At 61.5% G+C, this 24,600-nt stretch overlaps 3 protein-coding genes across 4 annotated transcripts; 2 read left to right on the plus strand and 1 right to left on the minus strand.

The window, feature by feature from the left end:
- The first annotated feature begins 2,367 nt into the window (after positions 1–2,367).
- On the plus strand, positions 2,368–8,164 carry LOC309388816 (HLA class II histocompatibility antigen, DM alpha chain). The gene is made up of 5 exons (XM_081946490.1): positions 2,368–2,502; positions 4,357–4,623; positions 5,768–6,049; positions 6,146–6,274; positions 6,991–8,164. Exons 1-5 carry the CDS (start codon positions 2,430–2,432, stop codon positions 6,993–6,995), a joined length of 756 nt encoding a protein of 251 aa, XP_081802616.1. The 5' UTR covers positions 2,368–2,429; the 3' UTR covers positions 6,996–8,164.
- Positions 8,165–10,206: 2,042 nt separating this feature from the next.
- On the plus strand, positions 10,207–13,992 carry LOC309384187 (class II histocompatibility antigen, M beta 1 chain). Of its 2 annotated transcripts, none has more exons than XM_081937411.1 (6): positions 10,207–10,353; positions 11,204–11,488; positions 11,789–12,070; positions 12,837–12,953; positions 13,367–13,409; positions 13,771–13,992. In XM_081937411.1, exons 1-6 carry the CDS (start codon positions 10,302–10,304, stop codon positions 13,793–13,795), a joined length of 804 nt encoding a protein of 267 aa, XP_081793537.1. In that variant the 5' UTR covers positions 10,207–10,301; the 3' UTR covers positions 13,796–13,992. The 2 variants fall into 2 exon arrangements, with proteins under 2 accessions (XP_081793537.1, XP_081793538.1); XM_081937412.1 differs by having other exon boundaries at positions 13,367–13,405.
- A 1,543-nt stretch (positions 13,993–15,535) lies between these two features.
- On the minus strand, positions 15,536–20,366 carry RING1 (ring finger protein 1). The gene is made up of 7 exons (XM_081939262.1): positions 20,205–20,366; positions 19,092–19,267; positions 17,795–17,955; positions 17,476–17,691; positions 16,684–16,980; positions 16,270–16,438; positions 15,536–15,993 (listed from the first exon to the last, which is right to left on the minus strand). The coding sequence occupies exons 2-7, from the start codon at positions 19,167–19,169 to the stop codon at positions 15,892–15,894; spliced, it is 1,023 nt and encodes a 340-aa protein (XP_081795388.1). The 5' UTR covers positions 19,170–19,267; positions 20,205–20,366; the 3' UTR covers positions 15,536–15,891.
- Between the last annotated feature and the right edge of the window lie 4,234 nt (positions 20,367–24,600).

The raw sequence follows: 24,600 nt of genomic DNA on the forward strand, positions 1-24,600 counted from the left end.
CAAAACCTGCTAAACTTACAAGTCTCTTTCTTTGAGTCTCTGTCATGTTTTTAACCCAGACACCATGCCAAATTCTGCAGGGGTTTTCTAAATGAATTCTAAAGAAAGGCATCCCTGGGATATCCCCAAGACCCTGGCAGATTCTCCTGGGCAGCTGTTGCCAGAGTTGCCCCCATCCGGGAGTGGGAGGGGACCCCCAGGCTGAGAGGAGGCCCCTTGGGAGGCAGCCCCCCCTTGGCTTCGGAGGGAAGCTGCCCTTTGGGCCTGGAGCCTCCTTCCTGAAATGGCATAACCCAGAGGCAAATTCACCCAGGAGCCTCCCTGCCCAGGAGGAGTCTACCTGTAGCCATACCAGTTGCCGGGGAGAGGGTGAAGAGGTTTCCGTGTTCTTTGGTCTCTAGGCTTCTCTCTGCAAGGGGACCTCTTTAACCCCCCCCCCCCAGAGAGCAACTTCCAGGCTCTCCCTCTGCAACACAGAAGGCACACACACACACACACACACACACACACACACACATCCCTAGGGGGAGGCAGAGCCCTACAATGAAAGGGCCTGGAGGTTGCCCGGGAAGGGGCTGGACTAGAAGACCTCAGAGGTCCCTTCCAGTCTTATGTTCTAGGTCCCAGAAGGGAGGCCTTCGTGCCTCAGAGGGAGGGCTCACGGGGGAAGGAGGGGTGCTTTGGCCCTCCAACCCACCCAGGGGGGTCAGCCCTTCGGAGCCCCAGCTGCTGCCCACCAAAAAGTGGGAGACCTCCATGTTTGTCACCTAGAGGGAGACCCCCTTCCCTCTCCGTTCCACCACCACCACCACTTGAAGAAAAGCCCTAGAGGGAAATGGGGAAGGGCTAGGAGGGGAGAAAACGCACACACACACACACACACACACTGGAGGGAGTCCTTTTTAATTATTTTCTATATCAAAATTAAACCCCCCTCGCCCCCCCCTTCAACGGGGCTTTCGACCGCCCAGGCCATTCAGCCCGGCTTCGCCCCCCCCCTTCAACGGGGCTTTCGACCGCCCAGGCCATTCAGCCCGGCTTCCTCACCGGCCTACCCGCAGGATGCAAGGTATGGGTTAGGTAGTACTTTGCCACCGCCATCGCCCCTTGGATGCTTTGATCGGGCGGAGACCCCCTCCTCAGGGCTGCCTCCTGAAGGGGACACAGCTCCCCCAGCCCAGCACTTCGCTCGCCCATCTTACTCAAGTCCAGGGCAGCCAGGATGATGATGTTGATGATGATGAGGGTGGTGGTATTAATAAACAATCATGCAAAAGAGAAACCACCCTTGGTTACCCTCTTCCCTGCCTGGGCAGCCTGGAGAAAGGGGAGGGGGCAGCAGCAGCCCCAGACCAGAGTGTAGCTGTCAGAAATGAATTGAGTCCTGATGTGGAAGCCTCCTTTAAGGGAGGGGAGGGCTGAAGGATGGCCGGGTGAGGGGGGGGGTTTCCATGGATCTTCTCCGTCTTCCTGGGGCGTCTCGGAACTCCCTGGGCTGGATTCAGAAGGCTACAAACTGTGGGAGGGGCCAAAGCCGAGGCCCCCTCCAATTGCCCCCTCCCCCAAGGGCCAGATCCAGAAAGAAAGGGGGAAGCCACCCAGAAAATGAGCCTTCTCCCCCTCCATGGATGCAGGGGGGGGGGACACACAGCACCCCAGCCCGAGGTTCCCGCCTCCTCCCCACAAGTGCCCCCCCCCCGCCAGAGCCCTTCATGAGTGTCTCCGGTTGCTGCCTGGGCAACCCCCCCCCCTCAATGGTTTCCTGATGTCCAAGGATCCAGTTGTTTTGCAGCTGCATCGCCCCCTCGGCCTCCGCTTCCTCTGGGCTCTTCCCACATTTGACCAGGACGTTTCCCAAGCTCCCCATTAATTCCTATCCAGCTGCGGCTTTGTCCCCGTGGACATTTGCCAGGCTTGTTTCTGGCCTGCGGATGGAGGGGGGGGGAGTCCGGCTGTCGAAGGTGTTTGCTGCCCCCTCCCTGCCTTTGTGCCGCAGGTCAGGCGACCGTCCCTGGCAGGCTGAGGTGGGGCTGCCGGGCCATCTCCGGGGACAGCCTCCGGGCCCTTTCGTCCACTTTCCCCACCGGGACCTTTCTCCCAGATTGGGCCAAGCCACCCTTGCCTTCCCCTCGCCCACCCAATTGGCCCCTCGGGTCGCTCTGGCATCGCTGCGGTCTCGCTTCCCTCGTCCTCCCCCACCGGCGGCCCGGCTTGCGGAGTCCCGAGCCAGCGGGGCGGAGTGGAGCGGTGCCATCTCCACTTGGGAGCCGAAACTGCAGGGCTTCCCCTTGGCAACCGGTGACGAGGGCGCGCCAGGAAAGCGGATTGGGCGGGCGGGCGGTCCCAGAGGCGGCTCCGGCGGGCGCGGGGCGTCGGACTTCTCCCGGGGCCCCAGAAGGCGGTTGGGCGGGCGGACAGGAGGGAAGAAGATGGGTCCCGGACTCCGCCGGTGGGCGCTGCCGGCCTTGGCCTTGATCTGGGCGGCCTTGGCCAGCGCTGGAGGTAAAGACGCGGGGGGGGGAGGCTGGGTAGCGTCGGCCGGAGCAGGACTCGCGTTCACACGTGCCCTCGGCCCCGGGTCCCCGAATCGGGCCGTTTCCTGGGTTCCTTCCTGACGAAAGGAGCCCCGTTCCTTCAGCGGGCAAAAAAAGCTCCCCGCCACCCACCAACCGGACCTCGCCCGGTCTCGCTTCTCTGGCCGTGGGAACGGTCTCCCCGGAGCGCTTCGGCCGGGCGGACTTTCGGCTGCGCTCCTGAGATCCCTCCCTTCGACCTTCGCCTAGGGAGAGGCTCTTGGGGGGGGGGCTTGAAGCCACCGCGCCCCCCCCCCGGGGACAGTTGCACCTTGCCCGCTGCTGCCTCCCTTCCCAGTCCCTCCTTGAGTGGGGGTGGGGGATGGGGGATGGGGGCTAAAACTCCGCTTACCGGACAGGAGAAGCGGCTGGTCTCCGATTTCGGAGGAGGCCCCCGCCCCTCCTTCTCCCCCCCCCCCCCTTCAGCCGAACGGCGAAGGGACTCTTCCGGCTTTCATTTTCGCTTTAAGACAAGGAAGTTTCAATAAAGGGGAATTTTTGAGTCCTCGCCTGTCTCGGGGCCTCCCGGGATGTTTCCTTGCAGGCGTTTCATGACCACCACCCAAAACCAGGTAACGTCTCCAGGGCTCCTTCGGGTAGCCCTGATGGTGTTGCCTAGTTTGGGCCATGAAACGCTTGCAAGGAAACATCGAGGGAGGCCCAGGGAGCGTCGAAGGAGCCTCTCAAAAGGACGCCTCCTTCAGCCAAGCTCCCTGCAAGAAGGTCCCGTCCGAAGGCTCGCTCGCCGGACTTCCCTCGGAGCCCAGGCGACGTCCAGCTGCCTCCGCACGACCCCCAAGCTCCCGGGGTTGGTGAGAAGACCCCGCCGGGTGGTGATGGTAGGGAACTGCTGACGCCTGTGAAGCGAGCAGGGGCCCTTTAGCTTCAGGCCGACCTGCACAGCCAGAATGCGGGTTACATTCAGAGAGGCTGTTGTGTGAACGGAGCCAGTCACTGCAGCCCCCCCAGGTTTTCTCCTGCCCAGCAGCTGAGGAAGGAGAAGGGAGTGAAGGAAGGTCGAGGAAAGAGAGAACAATTGGGGGCGGTGGGGGGTGTCCCCAGAGCAGTCCCAGACAGGCCTTTCCCCCTCCCCGCCCATTTCAGGGGCTTTGGGACTCCCCAAACCGCAGCCACCGCCCCCGGCCCATGCGGGGTGGGGGAGAGACACCTGCCAGCCAGAGGAAGGCGCCCTTCTGGGAGCCCCAAACGCCCCAACATCCTGGCATTGTCCCCCTCTGCCCGTCTCCAGCGCCTGGCATCCCATGGGGCAGAGGAAGGGGGTTTGCGGGCCGATAGTTAAGGAAATATACAATGAGAAAGGAACTCTTTAAGATAAGCACTACGGGACTGGCTCAGACAAACGCCGCTTTTATATTTGGGGTTTGTTAGGTCAATCTCGTCCCCCCCCCGCCCCCCGGCCACCGTTTTCTTCCCTTTACTCTGCGCAGAGGCTCTCTTAACCCACAGCCGCGGTCAGAAAAGTCCAGTCGAAGCGATGCCCGTTTAGGATCCGCGCCGTGGGTGGCGGAGCTTTGGGGGCACCGTCGCGGCGGCTTTGCCTCCCCCCCCCGCGTGTCTTTGAACCACAGTGGACGAAATGAGACACGCGTGGGGTCTCCCGTGACCTGGTCACGGGAGTTGCTGCTTCCCGAAAGGCCCTTGTTGGCGCCAGCCACGCGTGGCGCTCCACCCGCTGTGTCCAGACTGCCCCGTGCGTGTGTGCCCGTGTCCGTCCGGCCCCTCCTCCTCCTCCTCCTCCTCCTCTCCTTCTCGCCCCCTCCAGAGCAGCCCGCGCACCTCTCTTCGGAGGTCTTTTTCTGTCAAAAGGACTCCCCGTTTTACGGCCTGGCTCGTACGCTGGACGACGACCTGCTCTTCTGGTACGACTTCCCCCGCTCCAGCTGGCGCTCCCGCCTGCCCGACCTCCAGCCGGAGACGCAGCTCTCCGAGCCGCAGATCAAGGCCAGGAAGAAAGTCTGCGACGCGGTGCTGCCCTTCCTCACCCAGTTTTCGGACCTGAACGTTCCGCTCCAGTTCCCGGAGGCCACGGGTGAGGCGCTGGCGGGGGGGGGCACGGCAGGGGGAGGAAGTGTGGGAGGATAAACGGAACCCCTTCATTGGAGGCTCCCTTACCAGATTCTCCCTCTCACAGCCAGAACTGTCCAAAACGGTTTCCAGGTGGGATGGAGTTATTTAATGCTGGAGTATCCAATCTTGGGCCACTTGAAGACCTGTGGACTTCAACCCCCAGAATTCCCCAGCCGGGACCCAGGGGGTTGAAGGCCCAAGATTGGATACACCTGGTGATTTATGGCCGCTTCCTTTATTTTATTTCTTTTGTTCATCTACAACTCTGCACCGCCAAAGGTCATTGGGCAGCCGCAAGGTGTCATTCATCATCCCTGCCAATCAAGGTGCAATGAACTGCGGTATTTCCCGGGTCTCCTCGGGGGGGGGGGGCGCATCAAGGCAGGCCCACTCAGGGGAAAAGAAGACAAACGCACGGTTTTTCCTCGGGGAAAGCATTCTGAATTATCATTGGTTACATAACCATATTTGCTTCCTCTTGCTCAAGCGGTGCTTTCGGTGTGGGTATCTTAATCAGCTTGAACTATGTGTTCCCTAGGCTGCAGATAACTTTCCTCAGCCTGGAAACTCCCCGTTATGCATTGTTCTGCAAGCTGTTACTTTGCAGACACAGCTTTCTAGATGGGGCCCTCCCAGTGGGCATCCAGCTCAACCCGTATTCAATACTCAATTTATTTCAGTCCCAAATTCCGTATATGTGTTCCAATCAGGAAAACTGATCTGCACACATACCATGGCGACCTCGTTCCCACAATGAACACCCCTCAAAGGGAGATTGATGGCGGTCTAGTCTCTCTGGGGAGGGACTGGTTGGAGGGGGCGCCTCCGTGGTAGAGAACCTCCCGGATTCCCCTTGGGAGGGAAGGGACCTGGGGGAGAGGACAGGCTGCCCACCCTTAAGGCCTAGGTACATGTGGGAGGAAGTGTGAATAGATAACCGAGTTGGAAGGGACATTAAGAGGTCATCTAGTCCAACCCTCCCTGGTTAAGCGGGGGGGGGGGGTGTTGTGCCAGAAGGCCTTTTAGAGATGGGGCCCCTCCACGGTCTTCTTGATATGGGTTTTTCCTGCGTCCGTCCTGGGAACTGACTCGTCTGTCTCCCGCAGGAATCCCCCAAGTGGAAGTCTTCACCCTCCGTCCCCTGGTGCTGGGCCAGCCCAACGTCCTGGTCTGCTCGGTGAGAAACATCTTCCCTCCCGTGGCCAGAATCCACTGGGCCTTCCACGGCCAGGAGCTGACGCAGGGTGTCTCCTCCACCCCAGTCTTCCCAGTCCAGGAGCTGGACTTCCAGGTCTTCTCCTACGTGGAGATGACACCCCAGGAGGGGGACATCTACAGCTGCACCGTTAAAGGCCTGGGGGGCAAGTTCGACACCATGGCCTACTGGGGTGAGCCACAGCCTCCCGCCTCCCCTCCCCTCCCCTCTGGGGTTGCTCTGAGAGACCCCTCCCTACCTGACCCCTGACCCCCCACTTCTCTTGCAGTCCCCAAAGACCCCGTGGCCTCCAAGCTCCTGGAGAACATCCTCTGCGGCCTTGCGGTGGCGGTGGGAGGGCTCTTCATCATCATGGGGGTCGTCCTGCTGGCCCTCTCCTTCAGGTTCCGGAGCTCCGGTAGGTGGAGGAGAGAGGGAGGGAGGGAGGGCCTGGGAACCTCTCCGCTGCTCCACCTGCGGCTTGGCTCACTTGGGCAGAGCTTCTCCAAATGAGGAGCAAAGCTAAAGGGGGGGGGAGGTTTTAGGAGATGTGTGTGTGAGAGGAGGCCAGTTGAGGGGGGAAGCAGGGTCCTTCTGGCTGGGGGGGGGGCAGAGCAAGCAGGCCCCCACTTTTTGCAGTTGAAATCACCCTTCTTTTCATTAGAGTGGTGTATAATGGAAGTCAGGGGGTGGGTTTGAGTGGGAGGTGGGGGTGGGTTAGGGTGGAGGGTGGGGTAATATATATGTATAAATATACTAGAAGATGGGATTAATGAAATATTATTTTAAGAGAAATTTATATTATGATTTATATATGTTAAATTAGTTTAGAAGAAGGGATTGATGGGCTATTATTATTCTAAGAGAAATTTATATTGTGATTGTTGGGAAGAGAGGGGGAACAATATGTGTATGAGTAATCTACTTTTAGACAGGGGGAGGGGAGGGGGTAAAATAATTGGTATAATATTTGAATTTCCTTTTTTTAGGGGGGGTTGGGGGGAGGGGAGGGGGCATAGTATCTGTATGGGATTTAAACTGTATGGTGGGGGGGTTAAAAGGGGAAAATGTGTTTGTATAAAACTTTTTCAATTAAAAAAAGAAAGAAATCACCCTTCTTTTCTTTTTTTTTAGACTGAAGGTGCCCCCAGCAAGGAGACCCTCCTCTCCTCACCCACCCACCCCATCCATGGATCAGCATGACCCGGAAGCCTCGCTGGGAAGACCCCCCCTGGAGTTCCCCCCCTCCCCAAACTGAGCAGGGAAGGCCACTTTGGGGGGAGGCGTTTCCTCCTCTGGCCCTCAGTCCCAGCCACCAGCAGCACAGAAGACTTCCCTGGTTAGGGGGAAGAGGGGCCCCACCTGAATCACCCCAAAGGATGGAGGCAGATTGCAGACTGAACCCCATTTCTGCCACTACACTGCCTCCCACCCCGTTCCCTGCCTCATTGGGCCTCATTGCCACCAGGGTGGGATCTGCCCCCTCTCGGGTTAAATTGATTCTCCCCCCTCCCCCCCCCCACTGGACACCACACACCTGCAGCAAAAAAACAACAACAATCGAAACTGGTGGGACTGAAATGGGTTCAGGTGTGCTTTTGGGGGTGAAGGTGGCAGAAATTGGTTCCCATCACCCCCCCTGCTTCGCTGGGAGGAAATCAGGAAACCCTCTCGGCCTCCATCCTCCCAGGGCTGCCATGAAGAAGTGAAACCGTGGGGGGGAGGGGGGGCACATCTTCCTTGCCAAGAACGGCCAGAATAGAAATTCTGGTGCAAAATATAAATCTGCATCCCAGGCTTATAAAGTAGATAGAAGGAGAAAGCGGAGGGGAAAATGTACTAGGCTACAAAAGCTGTGCGGTGGGGTTAAATCAGGGGTGTGCAAACTTGGGAACAGGTTTAGACACCCCCCCCCCTAGCTTAAATACGCAAAGAGTTTGATTCAGTTATTAAAAGTTTCCAAGCGCTTGCAAAAGACTCCCGTGTGTGTGTGTGTGTGTGTGTGTGTGTGTGTGTGTGTGTGGATTCATTTGCTTGACGTTCGTTCTTTCTGTTTTTTTAAAAAAGAGTTTTATTATTTTTCAGTTACAAAAATAAACCTCCCATCTTTCCTTCTGACGTGTGTCGTCCGGCTGCAAACATCTCTGTGCAACATTGTTCCTCTTTTGCCACATCTTTCACGTCCATATTAACACGATTTCCCCAACTTTAGTATTATCGTATATTGAGCGTTTAAACATTATGGAGCTCTCTCCGTTTTTCTTCTTCATATCTTCTAGTAACAATACCACGCCAACATTAAACATCCTTATTCTCATCATACACACGCAAACAGTTTTCATCTTATTTATGCCTCTCTCTAAGTGTATCTCCATTGCCATTTCCTGGAAGATTTGAGGTGGCCAAAGGACGGACCTTCTCTGCCCCCACTGGGTGTGGAAGGGGGGGGGGGTGTAAGCGGGGAGACTGCGGGTGGGGAGGGGGGGGCTGTAGTAGTTAGAAACAACAGTGATTACATCTGCTACTTTGAAGAGAAGTGGAACAGCATCATGGAGTCGGTGGTCCTGGGCTGGATTGCAGGGGAAGGGAGTCCGGAGCCCATCACTCCCTGACATCTCAACCAATGAAGTGGGCTCTACCACATGGGCTCTGGGGATGATGGAGCGTCCTGACGAGGTGGGGGGGGGGGGATGATGGGCACCAGCCCTTCAGAGGCTGAAAAAAGGCAGTGAAACTTCGGGAGGGGGAGGGGGAGGGCCCACAGGCCGGGATCTGGTGGGGGAGGGGGAAGCTGTGGGTTTGAAAAAGAGGAAGGCCTCAGCCGGAGGGGGGAGGGGGAAGGGGGAGGGAAAGGGGCCTTTTCGGTCTTTGGATAGAGCTGGTTGTCCTGGGCCAAACCCTTCCAGCGCCCCAGATTGGAGGGGGGAGGGGCGTCCTTGCTTTGGCTTCTAATCAACCCAACCCCTCCCCCGCTTCGGATGAGATTAAAACCACCGAGGTGTGGAGGGCTTCGCTTGGTCTCGGGTGTCAGCGATGCTCCGGGTGCTTCCTGAAGCTTTCCTCCTCCTCCTCCTCCCCGCGCGTCTCCTCACAGGGAGGGCAGATGGGCCCCTAAAAGGGCCTCTATTCCCCCCCCCCCACCCGGCCTCCTCCTCCAGCGCTTCTCCCGGCCCCCGGTGCCGCCCCCCCACCCCCGAGAAGGGGCGAGCTTGCTTGCTTGGCGGGATTTCAATTTTACAAATCGCCAAATCCCAAAGGGTTGAACTAGATGACCTCTTCTGCCCCTACGTGCCTACGTGTGTTTAATGGTGGTTTGCGAAGGAAGGTAGGGCTGAAGGTTGGGTCAGGGGCGCGAAGGGGCTTTAAGGGACCCTTCTGGATCCCGAAACTCCTCATGGCCGACCTCAGCTGCAGCGTCCGAAGCCGGCTGCCCTCCGCCCCGCTTGGCTTGGGTTCTTCTTCCCTACGACTCCCGCCCCGTCCTCTCCTTTCCCTTGCCCCGCTCAGGTGTCAGCCACGGAAGTTGGAAAGGGGATACTGCTTCCCGCCTCCCACCTCCTGCGACTACAAGGCCCATAACCCCCAACTGGGGACGCGGGAGGGGAACGATGCCAGGAGCCTTGGTGCTTGTTCACGGGGGGGGGAGGGGGGAGAATCCTGCAGTGTTCACGCGTCATGTCACATGAGGCGGGGGGGGGGGCAACCCCACCCCCACCCCCACCCACGCGACAGGAACTGAAATCTGAGTCTAAAACACACAAACTACAGTTGCAGGAGTATGTATGCATGCCTGGATCAATGAAAAGAAGGACGTGTGTGTGTGTGTGTGTGTGTGTGAGTGAGTGACAGGTCTGCAGCGTTCCAATATTTGAGGGTCTGCAACAAACAAGAGGGGGCGGGGGGGGGCTGTCGGCCTATTTTCCAGAGTCCCTGAAGGCAGGACAAGAAACAATGGTTGGAAACTAACCAAAGACAGAAGTAACCTGGAATTCAGGAGAAATTTCCTGGCAGTAAGAACAATTAACCAGTGGAACAGCTTGCCACCAGAAAGTTTGTGGGTGCTCCAACACTGGAGGTTTTGAAGAAGAGACTGGAAGGCCATTTGTCCCGAATGATATAGGGCTTCCTGCTTGAACGGGGAGGGGGGGTTGGACTAGAAGACCTCCAAGGTCCCTTTCAAGCCTGTTATTCCATCATTCGTCGGGACTGCTTTCAAGCGTCTCGGGACTATTTCCCTCTCCGGCGCTCGGACGACTCGGGCTTCCCCAGCGACTGATGACGCGCCGGCGTCCGCCTTCGCCATTGGGCGCCCGCGGCGGGAGGACGCTGGACTGGGGGAGGGGCGGGGGAGGGGCGGGGGAGGGCGCGCCAGTCTCGCTCGGGGTCTCGTCCGGGCGGCCCTTCCCGAGAGTCTGCCGGACCTTCCGCCTCCGCGGCCCGTCGAGATGCCCCCTCCGTGGTTGCTGCTGATCCTCGCGCTGAGCGCCCCGCTGGCAGGTAAGGCTGCGCCTCGAGGGGGGCTGCGCCCCTCCGCCCCCCCCTCCCCGGGACCCCCGAGGCGCCTTTCCACGGGTCCCTTTCCGCAGCAACCGCCCTGGGGAGGGGGCTGAGCGGAGGGAGGGGGGCTCACGGGCGAGGGGGGCTCTCCGCCCAACCGCACCTCAAGGGGCGATGCGCCCGCCGGTAGACCCCCTGGGGCAGCAGGTGGGCTCGCCGCGGAGCCAGGTAAACCTCCATGCCCTGTGAGATTCAGTCCTCCGGAGGTGTTCCGAGGTAGCACTGGGGACACCCGGGGGAATCTGGTGACTGAGGCGGAGGCGCCCTCAACCTGGGAGGCGGGAGTCCCAAGGGGTGCGGGTTTGGGGGTCTTCTGGGCATGCGAAGAGCGCTTTTCCTGGCCACCGAGTTCATCGGACGAGCCTCTCCCTGCCCCGGTTTCGCTTTCTTTTTTAACCGCCGGGGTTGAGACGGAGAGGCGGGAGGCGGCGTCTCTGCCTGCCAGCTTCTCTCTGGCGGGCGTCTTGGTGGGCCACGATTCCCATCCTCCGCGGGCGAGGATCGCACGGACCGGGCTATCCCCCGGAGGAAGGCGGGCCCGCTGGCCGACTTCGCTTTTTGGGCAAGGTGGCGGAAGGACGCGGCTCGCCCCCGCCTCTCCGGGCGCTGGGATTTCTCGCCGGGCGCGCCCCCCCCCCCGACCAGGACGGCTGGGCATTCCCCGGGAGAAGGCTGCGCCGTCCCTCCAAGACCGCTCCCTCGGGGCCCCGCGGCCGTTGAGTGGGCGGGCAGGGGGCCTTCGCTGGCAGCCGCGCCCTGATCCCCGCTTCCTTCCCCTCCCCGCCCGCAGGTGGCTTCGTCCTGCACCTGGAGACGGACTGCTTCCTCTCAGCCGACGGGCGGCTCCTCCAGCGCAACTGGACGCTTTTCTTCAACAAGATGCCCTTCACCTGCTTCGACTTCCAGCAAAAGGGCTTCCTGCCCTGCGGCCTGGGCACCTTCCCGTTCTGGGATTCCACGTGGTGGCTCGTCGCCAAGTGGCTCACCAACACCTCCCTGCAGCTGCCTGAGGAGGCCGACCAGCAGTGCCAGCTGCAGGGCCAGCCGCCCTGGGCGCAGACCGGGGCCAGGCGGAGTGAGTGGGGGGGAGCGGGGGGGGGGGGGAGGCGCTGGGTCCCGGAGAGGGAGTGCCTGATTAGGGGGGGGGGTGGAGGTCTTGGCCAACGGAAGGAGAGGGCTTCTCCACCTAGGATCCTGGCTTGCAGGGGTTCTTAGAGGTCCTCTAATCTGACCCACAAAGACAGTAGTAGACCGTGGCAGAGAAGTTGATGAGCATTTGAAATCGGGAAGGTGCTTTGGAGAGGGGAGACCAGTGGGGTGCACAGAGGGAGGGAGGGGTGCAATCTGGTCTCCTGTGTCCATCTTCCTTCCTCAGCTGCACCGAAGGTCCTCATCTCCCCGGTTACCCCCCAGAACACTCCGGAGCCCATCATGCTGGCCTGCATGGTGTGGGGCTTCTACCCAGCGGACGTCAACATCACCTGGTTATGGAACGGGGAGCCCGTGAAGGATCGCTTGGAACCCCTGCGGGTCGCCAGTAACGGGGACTGGAGCTACCAGGCACAGCTTATGCTGCCGGTTGACCCCCAGAAGGGGGGCAGCTACACTTGCTCCGTCAAACACTCCAGCCTGGAGGGGCCCCTCACTGCAGAATGGGGTGAGTGGGAGGGGGGGGGGGAAACCAGTGGTGAAATTATTATTTTTTTACTACCGGTTCTGTGGACGTGGCAGGGGAAGGATACTGTAAAATCCCCATTCCCTCCCAATCAGCTGGGACTCAGGAGCCAGAGAAGAGATGGGGCGGGGCCAGCCTGAGGTGGTATTGGTTGGTTCTCCAAACTACTCAAAATTTCCACTACCTGTTCTCCAGAACCGGTCAGAACCTGCTGAATTTCAACTCGTGGGGGGGGGGGACACGTCTTCCTGTCAGCTGCCCCGGAAGCAGCAGGTGGGCCTCAAGGGGACCTCTGTGCATGTGCAGAGTTCTCATCTCTCGGGGGTTTGCAATAAAGCCTCCGGACAAGGGAATGGGCAGTGCCCCTCCCCCCAAACTACACACACACACACACACACACACACCCCTCAGAAACCGCAGAAAGGTCCATCTTGGTGAAATGGGAACAGCCTGTGGGACTCTCCTCCACTGGGGCACTGAGAAGGCCACTTCCCTCGGGCGCTGAGTCTGCGTGGCAGCTGGGGAATTCTGGGAGCTGAAGTCCTTGCATCTTGAGGTCTTCACAATGTGCAAGGAGAGGGGTCTCCCTCTCTCCTCCCCCCCCAACCCCAACCCTTTGAATGTGGGAACCAGCAGCAGAAGCCCCCTGGGGGGGCGGGAAGGGGGGAGGCCTTAGAGTTGGGCAAAGGAGTCCGAGGGGGAACATTAACAGCCCCCCCCCCTTTTTTTTTTCTGCCTCGCTGCTTAGCCCCAGGCTTCCCCTCGGAGCTGGGGGTGAAGGTTGGGGTCTCCGTTGCCGTGCTGGTGGTGGGGATGGTCTTCCTGGCAGTCGGCCTGGTCTTCTGGAAGCGGTCAAGGCTTCAAGGTGAGGCCCCCGGGGGCAGAGGGGGAGCCCACCCAGGGGGTCGGGTGTGGGCAAAAGAAGCCTCTGGGAGAGGGAGGGAGGGGCTGCGGGTGCTGCAGAGGGGCCTTTCGGGGGCCCTGGCTCTCTGGGGCTCCCCCCAACCCAAAGGGCAGGGGACTTCAGCCATGGAGGGCACAGGAGGAGGGGAGGCTGGGGAACTATCCCCAAGGTGGAAAAAGAGGGCCCCTGGGAGGTGGTCTCCGCGGGGGGATGTGGATGATGGGAATTGTAGTGCAGCAGCAGCAGCAAAGTGGGACTGGGTGGGGGGGAGGGCTGGCTGTGTCTTAGGGCCAGGGACCCCCCTCCCCAAACTTCTTGGGCCCACCAGGGACACCCAAACCCCTGACCCATCCATTGCCTCCCCTCCCCTGCAGGGTACTACCCCTTGGAAGGCGACAATTACCCCCATGAAGGTGAGTCTGACAGCAGCCGGGGGGGGGGGGAAGACTGGGGAGCCCCCACCCACCCACCCATGCTTGCCCCCCCAATCCTCCTTCCCCTTCCGGCAGGCTCAGGAAGCCTCTAAGGCCACAGAGAGGCCCAGCAGCTGCTTGGTCAGGAGGCGGGTGGGCTGTGGGGTGCGCACACCCTGCCTGAAGACCCCTCCCTGTCTCCCTTCCTGTCCCACCCCACAGAGACCAGCCAAAGACCTCCGTCCTACCCCAAAAACCTAATGAAGTTTGGCTCCTGTGGGCCTCCTGAGGGGTCGGGGGATGGAAGGGTCCCCCACCCCAATTTAAAGAGTCTCTGACACCCCCTCCTTCTTTCCCCTCCACAGGTCGGTAGGGGACTCCCCCCCTTGAGCTCAGCAGCCCCCTCCCCTTCCTTCCGAGGGCAACTTTATTCTGGGGGGGGGGGGGTCTCCAAGAGGCGCCTCCACAGGGCTATTGCACCGGCCATGGGATGAGGATCCGCCCCCCCCACCCGGAGACTCCTCCACCCCCATGCTTGTTAGATGTCGGGGTGCAGCCCCCCCCCCTGCATCTTCCCTGCACCCTGGCTTCTCCCCCAGGGGAGGGCCCCAGAAATAAAAAGACGGCTTCCACCCACCCAGTTGCACAGCCTGATGGTGTTGGGGACCCTTTGGGGCGGGGGGGGGCGGAGATGGGTGCAAGGGGGCAGCTTAGCTTTGCCTGGGGGTGGGGCGTCCGAGAGAGGATTTGGCTGTTTGACAAAAGGGACCTTGAACTTCCGGGGGGGGGGGGGAGAGAGACAGGAAGGGCCAAGGCTGAAGCCCCTCCCAATATCCTCCCCTGTGGAGGTCCCGTTGCCCCACCCACCCACCCTCCCCATGTGGCTGATTCAGCTCTGGGCAGCACCCCCCCCCCGTGGCCCCCTTCTCCCTTCCATTTCCAAGACTAGGGTGTTGTGGGGGGGGCTGCACACGCAAGGGGGAACCCCCCCCAGCCTACTGAAAGCTGCCCCCCCCCATCAGCCCTGAAAAAACAGGAAGCGAGGAGGCCACCTCCGCTTCCCCTTCCCTCCATGGTGAGAAATACCCCCCCCCCAAGAGGGAGGAAGCGAGGAAACCCCCTTGCCGCAACTCACTTCTTAAGGTCTAGCCACATGAAATCTTTTCAAAGCAGGAAGAGCTTGGCAGGGGAGGGGGAGGGGGGCTTCCGTGCTCCCTCAGCTGCAAGACACCCCCCCTCTGCCCCCCCCCAAAAAAAGAGGGGCCGGGACTGGGCTGCTTCCGAGAGAGTGACAACATGAGCCTGGTTTAAAATGGGAAAATCCAACCGTTAAATCTGAATCAAAAGCAGCATTTAGAGGGGGGGGGAGCTAGATGACCTGACAGCCCCCACCCCAGCATAGGTGAGGGAGGATATCAGAGCTTTCCTTGGGGGGAGGGGGCAGGGGGAGAAATCCGGTTGCTGTTTCTCAGATTCTCTGAACGCTCCTCCCCCATGGGAGGCAACCGCTCTGGATCTCCTGTTGGCCTCCCATCCAGGGACCGAGGCTGCTCGTTCATCCCATGGACTGGGGCGACAGTGAGGGGATTGCCCGCCTCCCCCAAAGGAAGACACACGGGGCCTGGAGACTTCCTGCCAGCTCCTCCTTGGGGGACACCTGGGCAGGGCCTGGAAGGAGGATTGGCACCCCAAAGACGAAGGCCCAGCTGACATCCCCCCCCGGGAGCCCCTCCCTCTTCACCCAAGGGGGCTGCACTGCCAAAGGCCCCCTCCCGCCTTAGCTGAAGCACGGGGGTCCCCCACGCCTTGGGCAGGGATGACTTCTGGGCTGAGGATGATGGGCCTCGGTGGAGCCAAGAGAGGGCAAGGCTAACCTCCCTCCCGACTCCCAGGGCAGGGCAGCTCCCATCATCCACAGCTGGGCAGCCTGAGGGTAAGGACGGGAGATAATGCTAAGGACGAGATGGGAGGCCCAGGGCCAAAACTCAAAACTTTGGATCTCCAACCCCACCCCTCCCTGCAGACCAGCCCCCCCCCCTTCAGCCCCCCTGGAGTCTGGCCTGCTTCGCAGCCCACACAGGAAACCCTTTCCCCCCCCCCAACAAAAAAGAGGCAGGCCAAAGAAAGGGGTTCAAAGGAGCAAATATTGTCGTCAGTTCCACAAAAACAGCTGTAAAAAGGCAGGAAACAAAAACTTCGCCCCCCCCCAATCCATCCTTCTCCTCCGCCCCCCCAATGGAAGGGAGGGGCAGGGAGGGCAGGAGCCCCCTCCCCCCCAGGCCTCCCTGGGAGGGGGGAACCGAAAAGCCAGGGCCTCTCTGCCCTTCCCCCCATTGGCCTTGGGAGGGGCTTCGGGGGGGGGGGCGTGTGAAGCTCCCCCCCCAAACGAAGCATCTTTTGGAAGAGGCACCTTGAAGGCAAGAGGGGTGCCCCCCCCACCTACCGCCCCCCAGTTGCTGTCCATCAGGTTGGGGCCCCCACCCCGGCTACTTCTGTTCCTTGGTGGGGGCGTAGAAGAGCTCCAGGGGTTTGCTCAGCTTCCAGTATTTCTCATTCACCAGCTCCAGAGTCGCAGAGCCGTTCAGCGTCTGAGCCAAGGAAGGAGACCGGGGGGGAAGGGGGGGGCTGTCACTTAAGAGGGTCTTCTGCCCCTCGGCCCAAACCCTCCCCCCCCACAGACCCCCAACCTTCCCAGGAAGAAGGGACTTCATCTCCCTACAGGGAGAAACAGGTGACTCGGGAAAGCGAGACAAGCTGCACGAACCCAACCGGCAGCATCCGAGGATCCTACTGGCAGGGAAGCTTAAGTGCCCCCCCCCCATAAAGGGACCTCTTCCCACCGGCCCCCACGGCCCCTGCCTCACCGTGAAGGCCCCGCCAGCCGTGGTGATGTAGATGGTGTACTGCTTCTCGCTCACGTCCTCCAGGGTGGGGGGCTCGGGGTCCGGGCCGGGGATCTCCTCCAGGGCGATGCGCAGGGCCAGGTATTTGGACAGGTGGTCCACCGTGGCGTTGGCGGTGGTCTTGACGTACCTGCCAGCCCGGGAGGAGAGGGAGAGACGGTAAGAGGAAAGGACGGAGGGGGGGGGGACTACAGTCCTGCCAGAGCCAGGGGGGAGTGGAGATGCCCCTCAGGTGGGGTTCACACATACCAGCTCCAGGAGAAGCCCCCACCCCCTTAAAGACCTCCAGCCCCCTATAAACTGCTCTACCTGGTTCGAAAGGCTGCCCCACAACCGCAATGGCCCCCCCCACGGAAGAGCCCCTTGTCCGCTCACCTGGTCTGGGAGTAGCCCCCCTTCTCCACCAGGATGGGGTGAGGCCGGAAAACCAGCTCGATCTCGCTGCTGCCGGACTCAGCCCCGGGTTCGGGGCTGCCCTGCCCGCCCTCGTGGGAGGTCTCGGGCTCGGCGCACGACTCGTCCGAGGCCCGTGAGCGCTTGCAGCTGGGCCCGGCCTCCGGCTGGCTGGGGGCTGAGGCGTTGCTGAGGTGGGACCGGCTGTCACAGTTGTCCTCTGCCCCGCTGAAGGTTGTGTTGTCCGACTCCTGCGGATGCTTCCGGACACGCTGCCCCCTGGCGGAGGACAAAGCCCGAAAAAGGGGTGGGTGGGAGTGGGCACTGTAACGCCAGGTCTCCCCTTTCACCCCCTGCCGCCCCTGAAGAGAACTGGGATGGAATAAAGCCTCCTGGGTAGAGTGGGGGTTGGTCTAGAGGACCTCCGAGGCCCCTTCCTGGAGGGAAAACACAAGGGGTGCTGCCATTGCAGATTCTGGGGGGGGTGTCCCCTCTAGCAGGGCTGGTCTCGCACTGAAGAAAACAAATCCCAAATAACAGGTGACAAACTGCCCCCCCCCCCCGCAAAATATTTCTGGCAACAACAGAAGCGACTTCCGGTCACAGCGGCAAAAATCGCACGAGGAATTGAGCCCCCCCCCAAGTGCTTCCCCTTTGCTTCCTTCGGATGAAAAGAGGCTTCCCCCAATTTTTTTTGTTTGGGGGGGGGGGCGGCTGCAGAAGATGCTGAGGGCAGCCCAGAGAGGGAGGGGAGGGTCCCCCAGCTCCCCCTACCGGTTCATGGCCTGCATCTTGAGTCCCTCCTCCATGCTGCTGCGCAGGGCTTGCTGGTTGTGGAGCCGGTTGAGTTTGGCCAGGACCCGGTCCTGGTGAGCTTCGTACTCGTCGCGGCTGGGGTAGATCTTGGAGATGAGGGCGTCGAAGTTGGGATCGGGGCGGAGGGAGCGCTTGGACACCAGCTTCTTCCGGCAGGTGGGGCACTCCTTGTTCCTGCAGGGGGGGGCAGGAGGAGGAGGAGGAGGAGGAGCTGGGGTGGCACCATCGGACCCCCTTGGAGGTGCCGCACCACCAACCCCTCGGGCCCCCTCCCTACCCACTGCGCAGGGCAGTGACGATGCAGTCGGAGCAGAAGCGGTGCAGGCACTCCTTGGTGGTCATGGTGTGCTTCAGCATGTCCAGGCAGATGGGGCACATCAGCTCGCTGTGGAGGCTGCGGGGTGACACTGCAATCTCCGTCCCGTCCATGACGGCCTCCTGTGCAGAGAGACAGGGGTGTCGGCAAGGGTTGGGGCGCCTGTGGCGGCCAGAGTGCTCTGCCAGCGAAAACCAGCTCCCAAGCTTCCTGCAACCCTCTGCCAGCGAAAACAGAAAGCGGAGAAAATGCGGGCGGACCTCCTGAACTCTGTTTTCGCTGCAGGAGGCCATCCCAGCCAAAAACGGAGATTGAGAGGCAACATTTGATGGCACACCGCGGGCTGCCCCCTCACAGCTTCAAGGGTGGCCCGGGGGCCAGATCTAAGCATTCTGTGGGCCGGATCCAGCCCGCGGGCCTTGAGTTCCATTTATGGGGCGACCATCTGCAACCCTCTGCCAGAAAAATCAGGCCCCCGAGCTCCATTTATGGCTGGGGCAGCCTCCTGCAACCCTCTGCCAGCGAAAAAAGGCTCCCGAGCTCCATTTTCAGTTGCGACGGCCTCCTGCAACCCTCTGCCAGCAAGAAAAGGCTCCTCAGCTCCGTTTATAGCTGGGGCAGCCTCCTGCACCCCTCTGCCAGCGAAAACAGAGGGCAGAGAAAACGTGTGCGGCCCTCCTGAACTCTGTTTTCGCTGGCAGAGGGGTTGCAGGAGGCCATCCCAGCCGAAAACGGAGGTTGAGAGGCAACATTTGCCGGCACACCGTGGGCTGCTCCCTCATGGCTTTAAGGGCGGCCATGAAGGGCCAGATCTAAGCATTCTTGAGTTTGACACCCCTACCGATCCCAGTTAACACCAGTCTTTGATGGGTTGCTTCTGGGGTGTGACTCAAGGGCCTGGTCGCAACCTCCAAAGCCCTCCCTGGCTTGAGTGTCTGGGTGTCTGCCATGCCAATCAAGAGACCAGGCCGGGAACAGCCGCGGGTGAGAGATGCCCCCCTGCCCCAATCACATGCCAATGTTTGGAGGGGGGTGGGTGGGGCCTCCCGGTGCCCTCTCTCTGCCCTGAAGGCATTCCCAATTTTTACGGAGGGGAATTTGTGTGCTCCCCCCCCCCAAGGCTCCCTCATCCGGAGAGGAGGGGCTCCAGTGAAAGCGGCCCCATGGCTGGAAGGGGCCTTGAAGCCTCCCTGCCCTTCTCCTGCCAGTCCTTTGCCACTTGCCCCCCCCCGTCCTCTCCCCACCCGCGGTCCCTCACCTGGGGGGTGCGGTGGAGTTCGTACAGGCTGAGCTCCCAGGTCTTGCTGGTGGTCTGGGCGTTGGCTGGGGCGGCCATGGCAGCGCTGGGGGCCAGGAGGGGCGGGGTGGTGCTGGGGGCCGAGCAGAGAGGGAAGCCCCCTGGACGAACCGTGTCTGCGGCTTCCGAGAACGACCCTGCAAAGGAATTCAGAGACAGGCAGCTCAGCTACCAAGCAACGGCCCCAAGGAGCCCCAAACTCCTGGGGCGCAGGACCTGGAAGGGACCCAGGAGGTCATCTAGTCCAGCCCGGACAGTGGCCGGTGCAGGGCTTAAGCTGGGGGTGGGGGGAAGCGGGAGAGGATTTTTGGCTGATTGGCTTTGCAGCAGCCGAGCAGGATTTTCCGCTGCTAAGGCCAGACGCCCCTCACCCATCAGCCCCATGGCCGGGAAGGATGGGTCCCCTGCCTTGGGCTTTTGAACCCCAGGGGCTGCGACCCCATCAGCCACGCCCAGGGGGGTGGGGGGCTGGTGGAAGCGGAGAAGCAGGCGGCGCTCTTGGCTCCCTCCCCCGGAAACCCCCGATCGAAGGAGCCTGCGCCCCCACAGCCCCCCTCCGGGAGCGGAGCCGAGCGAAGGATCCGGGGTCCCAACTGCGCCCCCTTGGCCGCAAAACCGACCCTGGGAAACGCCAAATCTATTTTGGCGGGGTGGTGGTGGTGAAAAGGGTCTCCCCTTCCCCACATTTTCCTCTGCGGTTTGCTCCCAGCTGCCCCGAGCCGGGCCGGGATGTCTTCCGCGTCCCCTGGCTGGGAAAGGCTGGGCGGCGCTCTGTGCACGCCCAGAGGACCCCTTCTCCGCCCCCGTCCCCACCCCCGTCCCCCCCCGCCCGTGGGCGCCGCTCTCCTGCAGCCCCGGCCAGCCTCCCCTCCCCCCGGGCGCTCTGCACACGCTCAGGAGGCGCCTCGCCTGCAGCTCAGCTTGGAGCCGGCGCCCTCTGCACATGCTCGCTGTCCCCGCCGCTCCGCCCCAGCGCTAACAAAAGAGGCTGGCTTCCTTCTGGGGAAGGGGGGCGAGACCCTCACCCCACTGCAGCCCCGCCCTCGGGATCCCGCCGCGACCCCCCACACACACCTTCTTTCCCGCGGCAGCGGCGGCGGCTGTGGGGGGGGGGGCAGCAGGGGAGGCTTCTCCCGGCTCTTCCGTCCTCCGCCTCCCGCTCCGTCTTTCCCTGCCGGGGGGGGGACGAGGAGCGGGGGCGGGAGAGGGTGGGAACCTCCGAGCGCGTCACTTCCCCTCCCCGCCCCGTGACGTCACGAGAGGGGGTGTTTCCCCCCACCAAAGTCGCCCCGCCCCCCCGGACAGCTACTCCGCGGGCGGCCCCGCCTCCCCCTGCCGGGACCCGCAGGTGCAGAGAAGCCCCCTCCCCTCCCCCCCCAGTGGGCGAGGGGCGCGGAGGGCCCGTCCCGAGTGGGGGGCTGGCAGCTCCTGCCCTTCGGGGGGGCCCGGACCGAGGGTGGACAGAGGAGGGCGGGGGTGCTCGGGCGTCGCCCCCCCCCCCGCCCAGAAAGTTTGGGTTAAGGGGGGGGGCTTCTCTCCATTGGTTTTAAGTGGGGAGATTTTTTTCCCTCGGAGGAATCGGGAGTCTCCCCCAAGAAAGAAGGACGCGGGGTGGGCGGGGGGAGGGAGACGACCTCTGCCCACCTCAGCCCCCCCCCCCCCGCCTGCCCTGACTTTATTCCCCCGTTTTAAATGCCAAGAACCCGACATGTTTGCCCCAAAGAAGGGGGGAAAGTGGGGTGGCTTTTTTCTTCCTTCCAACAATTTAATCTGAGTGGAGGAAAAAGGCAAGAGCGCCTGGCTGAGCTCGAACTCAGAGCAGGGATGGGGGACCACCAGGGGATCCCAGGCTGTGCCCCAGGTGCATCGAGGCCTCCTGCCAAGCAGGGCTGACCCAGGGGCTGGGGGTGTCCACGGGGGCCTGGCCTCCTTCTGCCTCTGGCCAGGCGAGTGGGGAGAAGCCCCCGGCTGCTTCTTGGGTGGGAGAGTGACCACCCCTCCCCAAATGCCCCTCCCCCCCCCAAAGGAGTGCCTCTGCCAGTTAGTGCCCTCTAAGGGCTGCAGCCAAGCGGGTTAGCCTCCCCCTTTGAGCCTGGGGAGGGGGCCCTCCCTCCAGGATCTGGGCTCCCACAGCTCCCCGTTTCCCAACAGAGCCAGGAGTGGAGGGGGGGGCGGGGGGATTGACCTCAAGTTTGAGCCAGCCTCTGGGTGGGGGTGGGCAAGGGGGGGGGCTGGATGGGAATCAGAGGGACTGGCCTGGGCCTGCAGAAACGCCCACCTCCCTCCCAATTGGGGCTTGTGTGTGTTTTCCCCTTCCAGTCTTTGAGGGGAGATTAGGAAAGAAAAGACCCTTGGATAAATTAAAGGCCAGCTTCAAACCCCCCCCCCCGGCCCAGTGAATGTGTGTGGGGGGCAAAGCGACCAATTGGGCTCAAGGCCTCGGGGGTGGGGGGGGGCCTCTGAGTTTTGTTCTCCTCTGCGGAGGATCAGCCAGAGAGAGAATCCCGGCTGCTGGGGAGGGCCGGCCGGTGGGCCTGGACGGGGCGAGCGGCTGGCAGGGGCCTGAAGGGGCCGGACCACCCAGGCGTGGCCTGCCCACTCTGGCACAAGGAAGGGGCCTGAGGGAGGGGGGCGGGAGACGGGGGGGGAGGCTGAATGAGGCTCAGGGGTGGGGATCGACCTCTGTTGCCCCCCCTCCCACCCAAAGAGATGGGAAGCCCCCTCCCCATTTTTTTTAACATGGGAAATGTCAAATGCAAAGGCCTCCCAGCCATTCAGGGAGAGAAGGGGGCCTGCAGCCCATTTTACACACCAGGCAGCTGAGGCCAAGAGAGATGGGGGGGAGGGAGAAGCTCTCTGCTTGTGGAGGAACAGGGGCCCACCACCCGACTAGAGGAGTGGGATTTGGGGGAACGGACATCCTCCCATTTCTTTGCTCAGGCTGCCCAGAGAACAGCTTCCGGTCAGTTTCCAGCATTCCACAGAAGGCCAGGCATCGGGGAAGAGCGAGAGGCTCTGCTTCTCTCTGGGCCACAGCCACGCCCTCCCAGTGGGGCTGCCCCACTTTGCCCCGACGTTGTCCTGGTCCTGGAAACTTCTGGGGCTGCCATTCCCCACTTGGGGGCAACTCTCTACGAAAGGGCAGTGCAGCCGCAGGGCGGATCTTACGGGACCCCCTTTTCCTTGGAGGGAGGAGGGGAAGCCCAAAGCGGGAGGGGGGAAGCGCTTGTGGGTCGCAGCCAAGGTGGCTTTTGGGTCGGCCTGGGGAGCGCTGTGTGGGGCAGGAGAAGAGCTGCTTGGGCCCACTCGGACACACCACTGAGGGCACTTTGGACGATTCCTTTGCCTCTTTCTTTTCAAAACTAGGCCCTAAGTGCCCCCCCACCCCCACCCCACCCCCACCCCAGCAGAAGAATAAATGGAATCCTTGTACTGCAGATCCTGCGGAGGGCCGGGCCCCCGGGGGCCTCTCGGGCCGCTGACCACCAACCCCGGCTCTTGATGTCCAGACTCAACTCTGGGTGGAGAGACAAGAATTGCGTTTGGACAATCACAAGCCAAGGCTCCAGGTTGTGGGGGGGAGGGAGAGCCGAGAGGCGGCCATTGGACTCAGCAGCGCTCTGGGCCCCGGCTGGCCCTGGAACCGTGTGGTGTGCCAGCCAGCTGCCCCCCACTCCCCCAAGGCAGGCGCTCTTCCGTTGTTGCCCCTGGGCTGTTTCCCCCAATTCTACCTGTGTGATTCTTTCCAGGGAGAGACCATAGAATAACAGTGTTTTGGAAGGGACCCTGGAGGTCTTCTAGCCCAACCCTCTGCTCGGACAGGAAGCCCGATGTACCATTCCAGGACAAATGGCTGTCCAGTCTCTCCTTGAACACCTCCAGGGATGGAGCACCCACAGCTTCTGGTGGCAGGTTGTTCCACTGGTTGATTGTCCTCCCTGTTAGGATGTTTCTCCTTGAAATCCCAGGTTGCTTCTCTCCTGGATTAGTTTCCACCCGTTGCTTCTTCTCCCGCCTTCTGGTGCTTTGGAGAGTAAATTGGCTCCTTTCACTTCTTCTTCTTCTTCTTTGGGGCAGCCCCTCAAAGACTATGCTATCCTGCCATCCTGCCTCCCCTAACTCTTCTTTTCTCTAGACTGGACATCCCATTTTCCCTTCTAACCACTAGTCCCGCTGACCCTCCACAAGGAGGTTGCTTCCCGTAACCTGCAGTGGTGCGCTTCCCGTCCTGTCCGGTGGGGAGTCTGGGCACCCGGTGTGTCTGGGTCTCCCTTAAAAGGGCTTTGGGTGAAGCTGCGATTGGGCAGAGTTTTTGTGATGTACCTGAAGAGGTTTCTCTCCGGTTTAGGACGCTTCCCCACACCAGAAAGGGAGCGAATCCAGCGACGGATTAAATGTGTTGTGTTGGATGCGTGTCCTGTGCGTTGTTTTCAAAGTGTGTGAAGCAGAGGGGCCGGGTCTCTTACCTTGGGCCCCTAACCCCTTCCTCTTGTGCCAGAAATCCCCCCCCCTTTTAAACGTTTTTTGATTTTGCAAATGTTAATGATGTTAGCGGGGGGGGGGGGGGGGAATCCACATCAATTTGGCTTCTCTCTCTCCTTCCACGCATTCTGATTTTCCTCCTAGCTGCCCTGTCCGGTCTCTGTGTCCAAAGGGAAGTTTTTATCCCTGAAACAAGGAAACTCTCCAACTCAGGGGTCTACACCCTTGGCCCCATGAAGCCTTGGTGGACTTCAACTCCCAGAATTCCCCAGCCTCAGGTCCCAAGTGACCACGGTTGGAGACCCCTGCTGCATGGACCTGTGTGCCCTGAGCTGTGTGTCTTTTCTAGATGGGCCTCTGTCCTCCCCAAAGGTCAGCAAAGCGTGGGGAACCCGGGGATGCCAAAGGGCAGAGGCAGCTGCTGGGCAGACCATGGTGGTGGGGATGGTTCTGCTGGCCGCCCGGAGGAAAACTCACCACCCAGAAGGCAGCTGTGACGGCCAAAGCGGCTCCCTTTCCTGCCTCCCAGAGACCCAGGTGGCCACCTCCCCTTGGCGCATCCCCTCCCTCCCTCCCTCCCTCCCTCCCTCCCTCCCTCCCTCCCTCCCTCCCTCCCAGGCTGGCATCCCTCTGCCCTGGCACCTTAAGGGCAAAGGGGCCTGAAGCAGCCTTGGGGAAAGCAGGGGCTCACCCCCTGGAGGATTGGGGTGCAAAAATGGCTTTGGCGAATGGAGCACTGCAAGGGGGCTGGGGGCGGCTGCCTTTGGCCCCCTCTGCCTTGGGGGCGGCTGCCTGGCAGGGGAAGGATCCTGCAAAATCCCCATTTCCTCCCGATCAGCTGGGACTCGGGAGGGAGAGAGAATAGTTGGGGGCTGAGCCAGCCAGAGGTGGCATTTGCCGGTTCTCCAAACTACTCAAAATTTCCGCTACCGGTTCTCCACAACCTGTCAGAACCTGCTGGATGTCAACCTTGGCTGGGACCCCACCG

The sequence above is a fragment of the Natrix helvetica genome, assembly GCF_964273705.1.
Source record: "Natrix helvetica genome assembly, chromosome: 1".
NCBI lineage: Eukaryota > Metazoa > Chordata > Lepidosauria > Squamata > Natricidae > Natrix > Natrix helvetica.

Excerpts from the sequence above, each read along its gene's own strand:
- LOC309388816 (XM_081946490.1), top strand. The coding sequence starts at position 2,430 with ATGGGTCCCGGACTCCGCCGGTGGGCGCTGCCGGCCTTGGCCTTGATC. Across the intron at positions 2,503-4,356 it reads GGCCTTGGCCAGCGCTGGAG|AGCAGCCCGCGCACCTCTCT; the intron begins GTAAAGACGCGG and ends CGCCCCCTCCAG. Across the intron at positions 4,624-5,767 it reads CCAGTTCCCGGAGGCCACGG|GAATCCCCCAAGTGGAAGTC; the intron begins GTGAGGCGCTGG and ends TGTCTCCCGCAG.
- RING1 (XM_081939262.1), bottom strand. The coding sequence starts at position 19,169 with ATGGCCGCCCCAGCCAACGCCCAGACCACCAGCAAGACCTGGGAGCTC. Across the intron at positions 17,956-19,091 it reads AACTCCACCGCACCCCCCAG|GAGGCCGTCATGGACGGGAC; the intron begins GTGAGGGACCGC and ends CTCTCTGCACAG. Across the intron at positions 16,981-17,475 it reads AAGATGCAGGCCATGAACCG|GGGGCAGCGTGTCCGGAAGC; the intron begins GTAGGGGGAGCT and ends GTCCTCCGCCAG.
- LOC309384187 (XM_081937411.1), top strand. The coding sequence starts at position 10,302 with ATGCCCCCTCCGTGGTTGCTGCTGATCCTCGCGCTGAGCGCCCCGCTG. Across the intron at positions 10,354-11,203 it reads GCTGAGCGCCCCGCTGGCAG|GTGGCTTCGTCCTGCACCTG; the intron begins GTAAGGCTGCGC and ends CCCCGCCCGCAG. Across the intron at positions 12,071-12,836 it reads GCCCCTCACTGCAGAATGGG|CCCCAGGCTTCCCCTCGGAG; the intron begins GTGAGTGGGAGG and ends CTCGCTGCTTAG.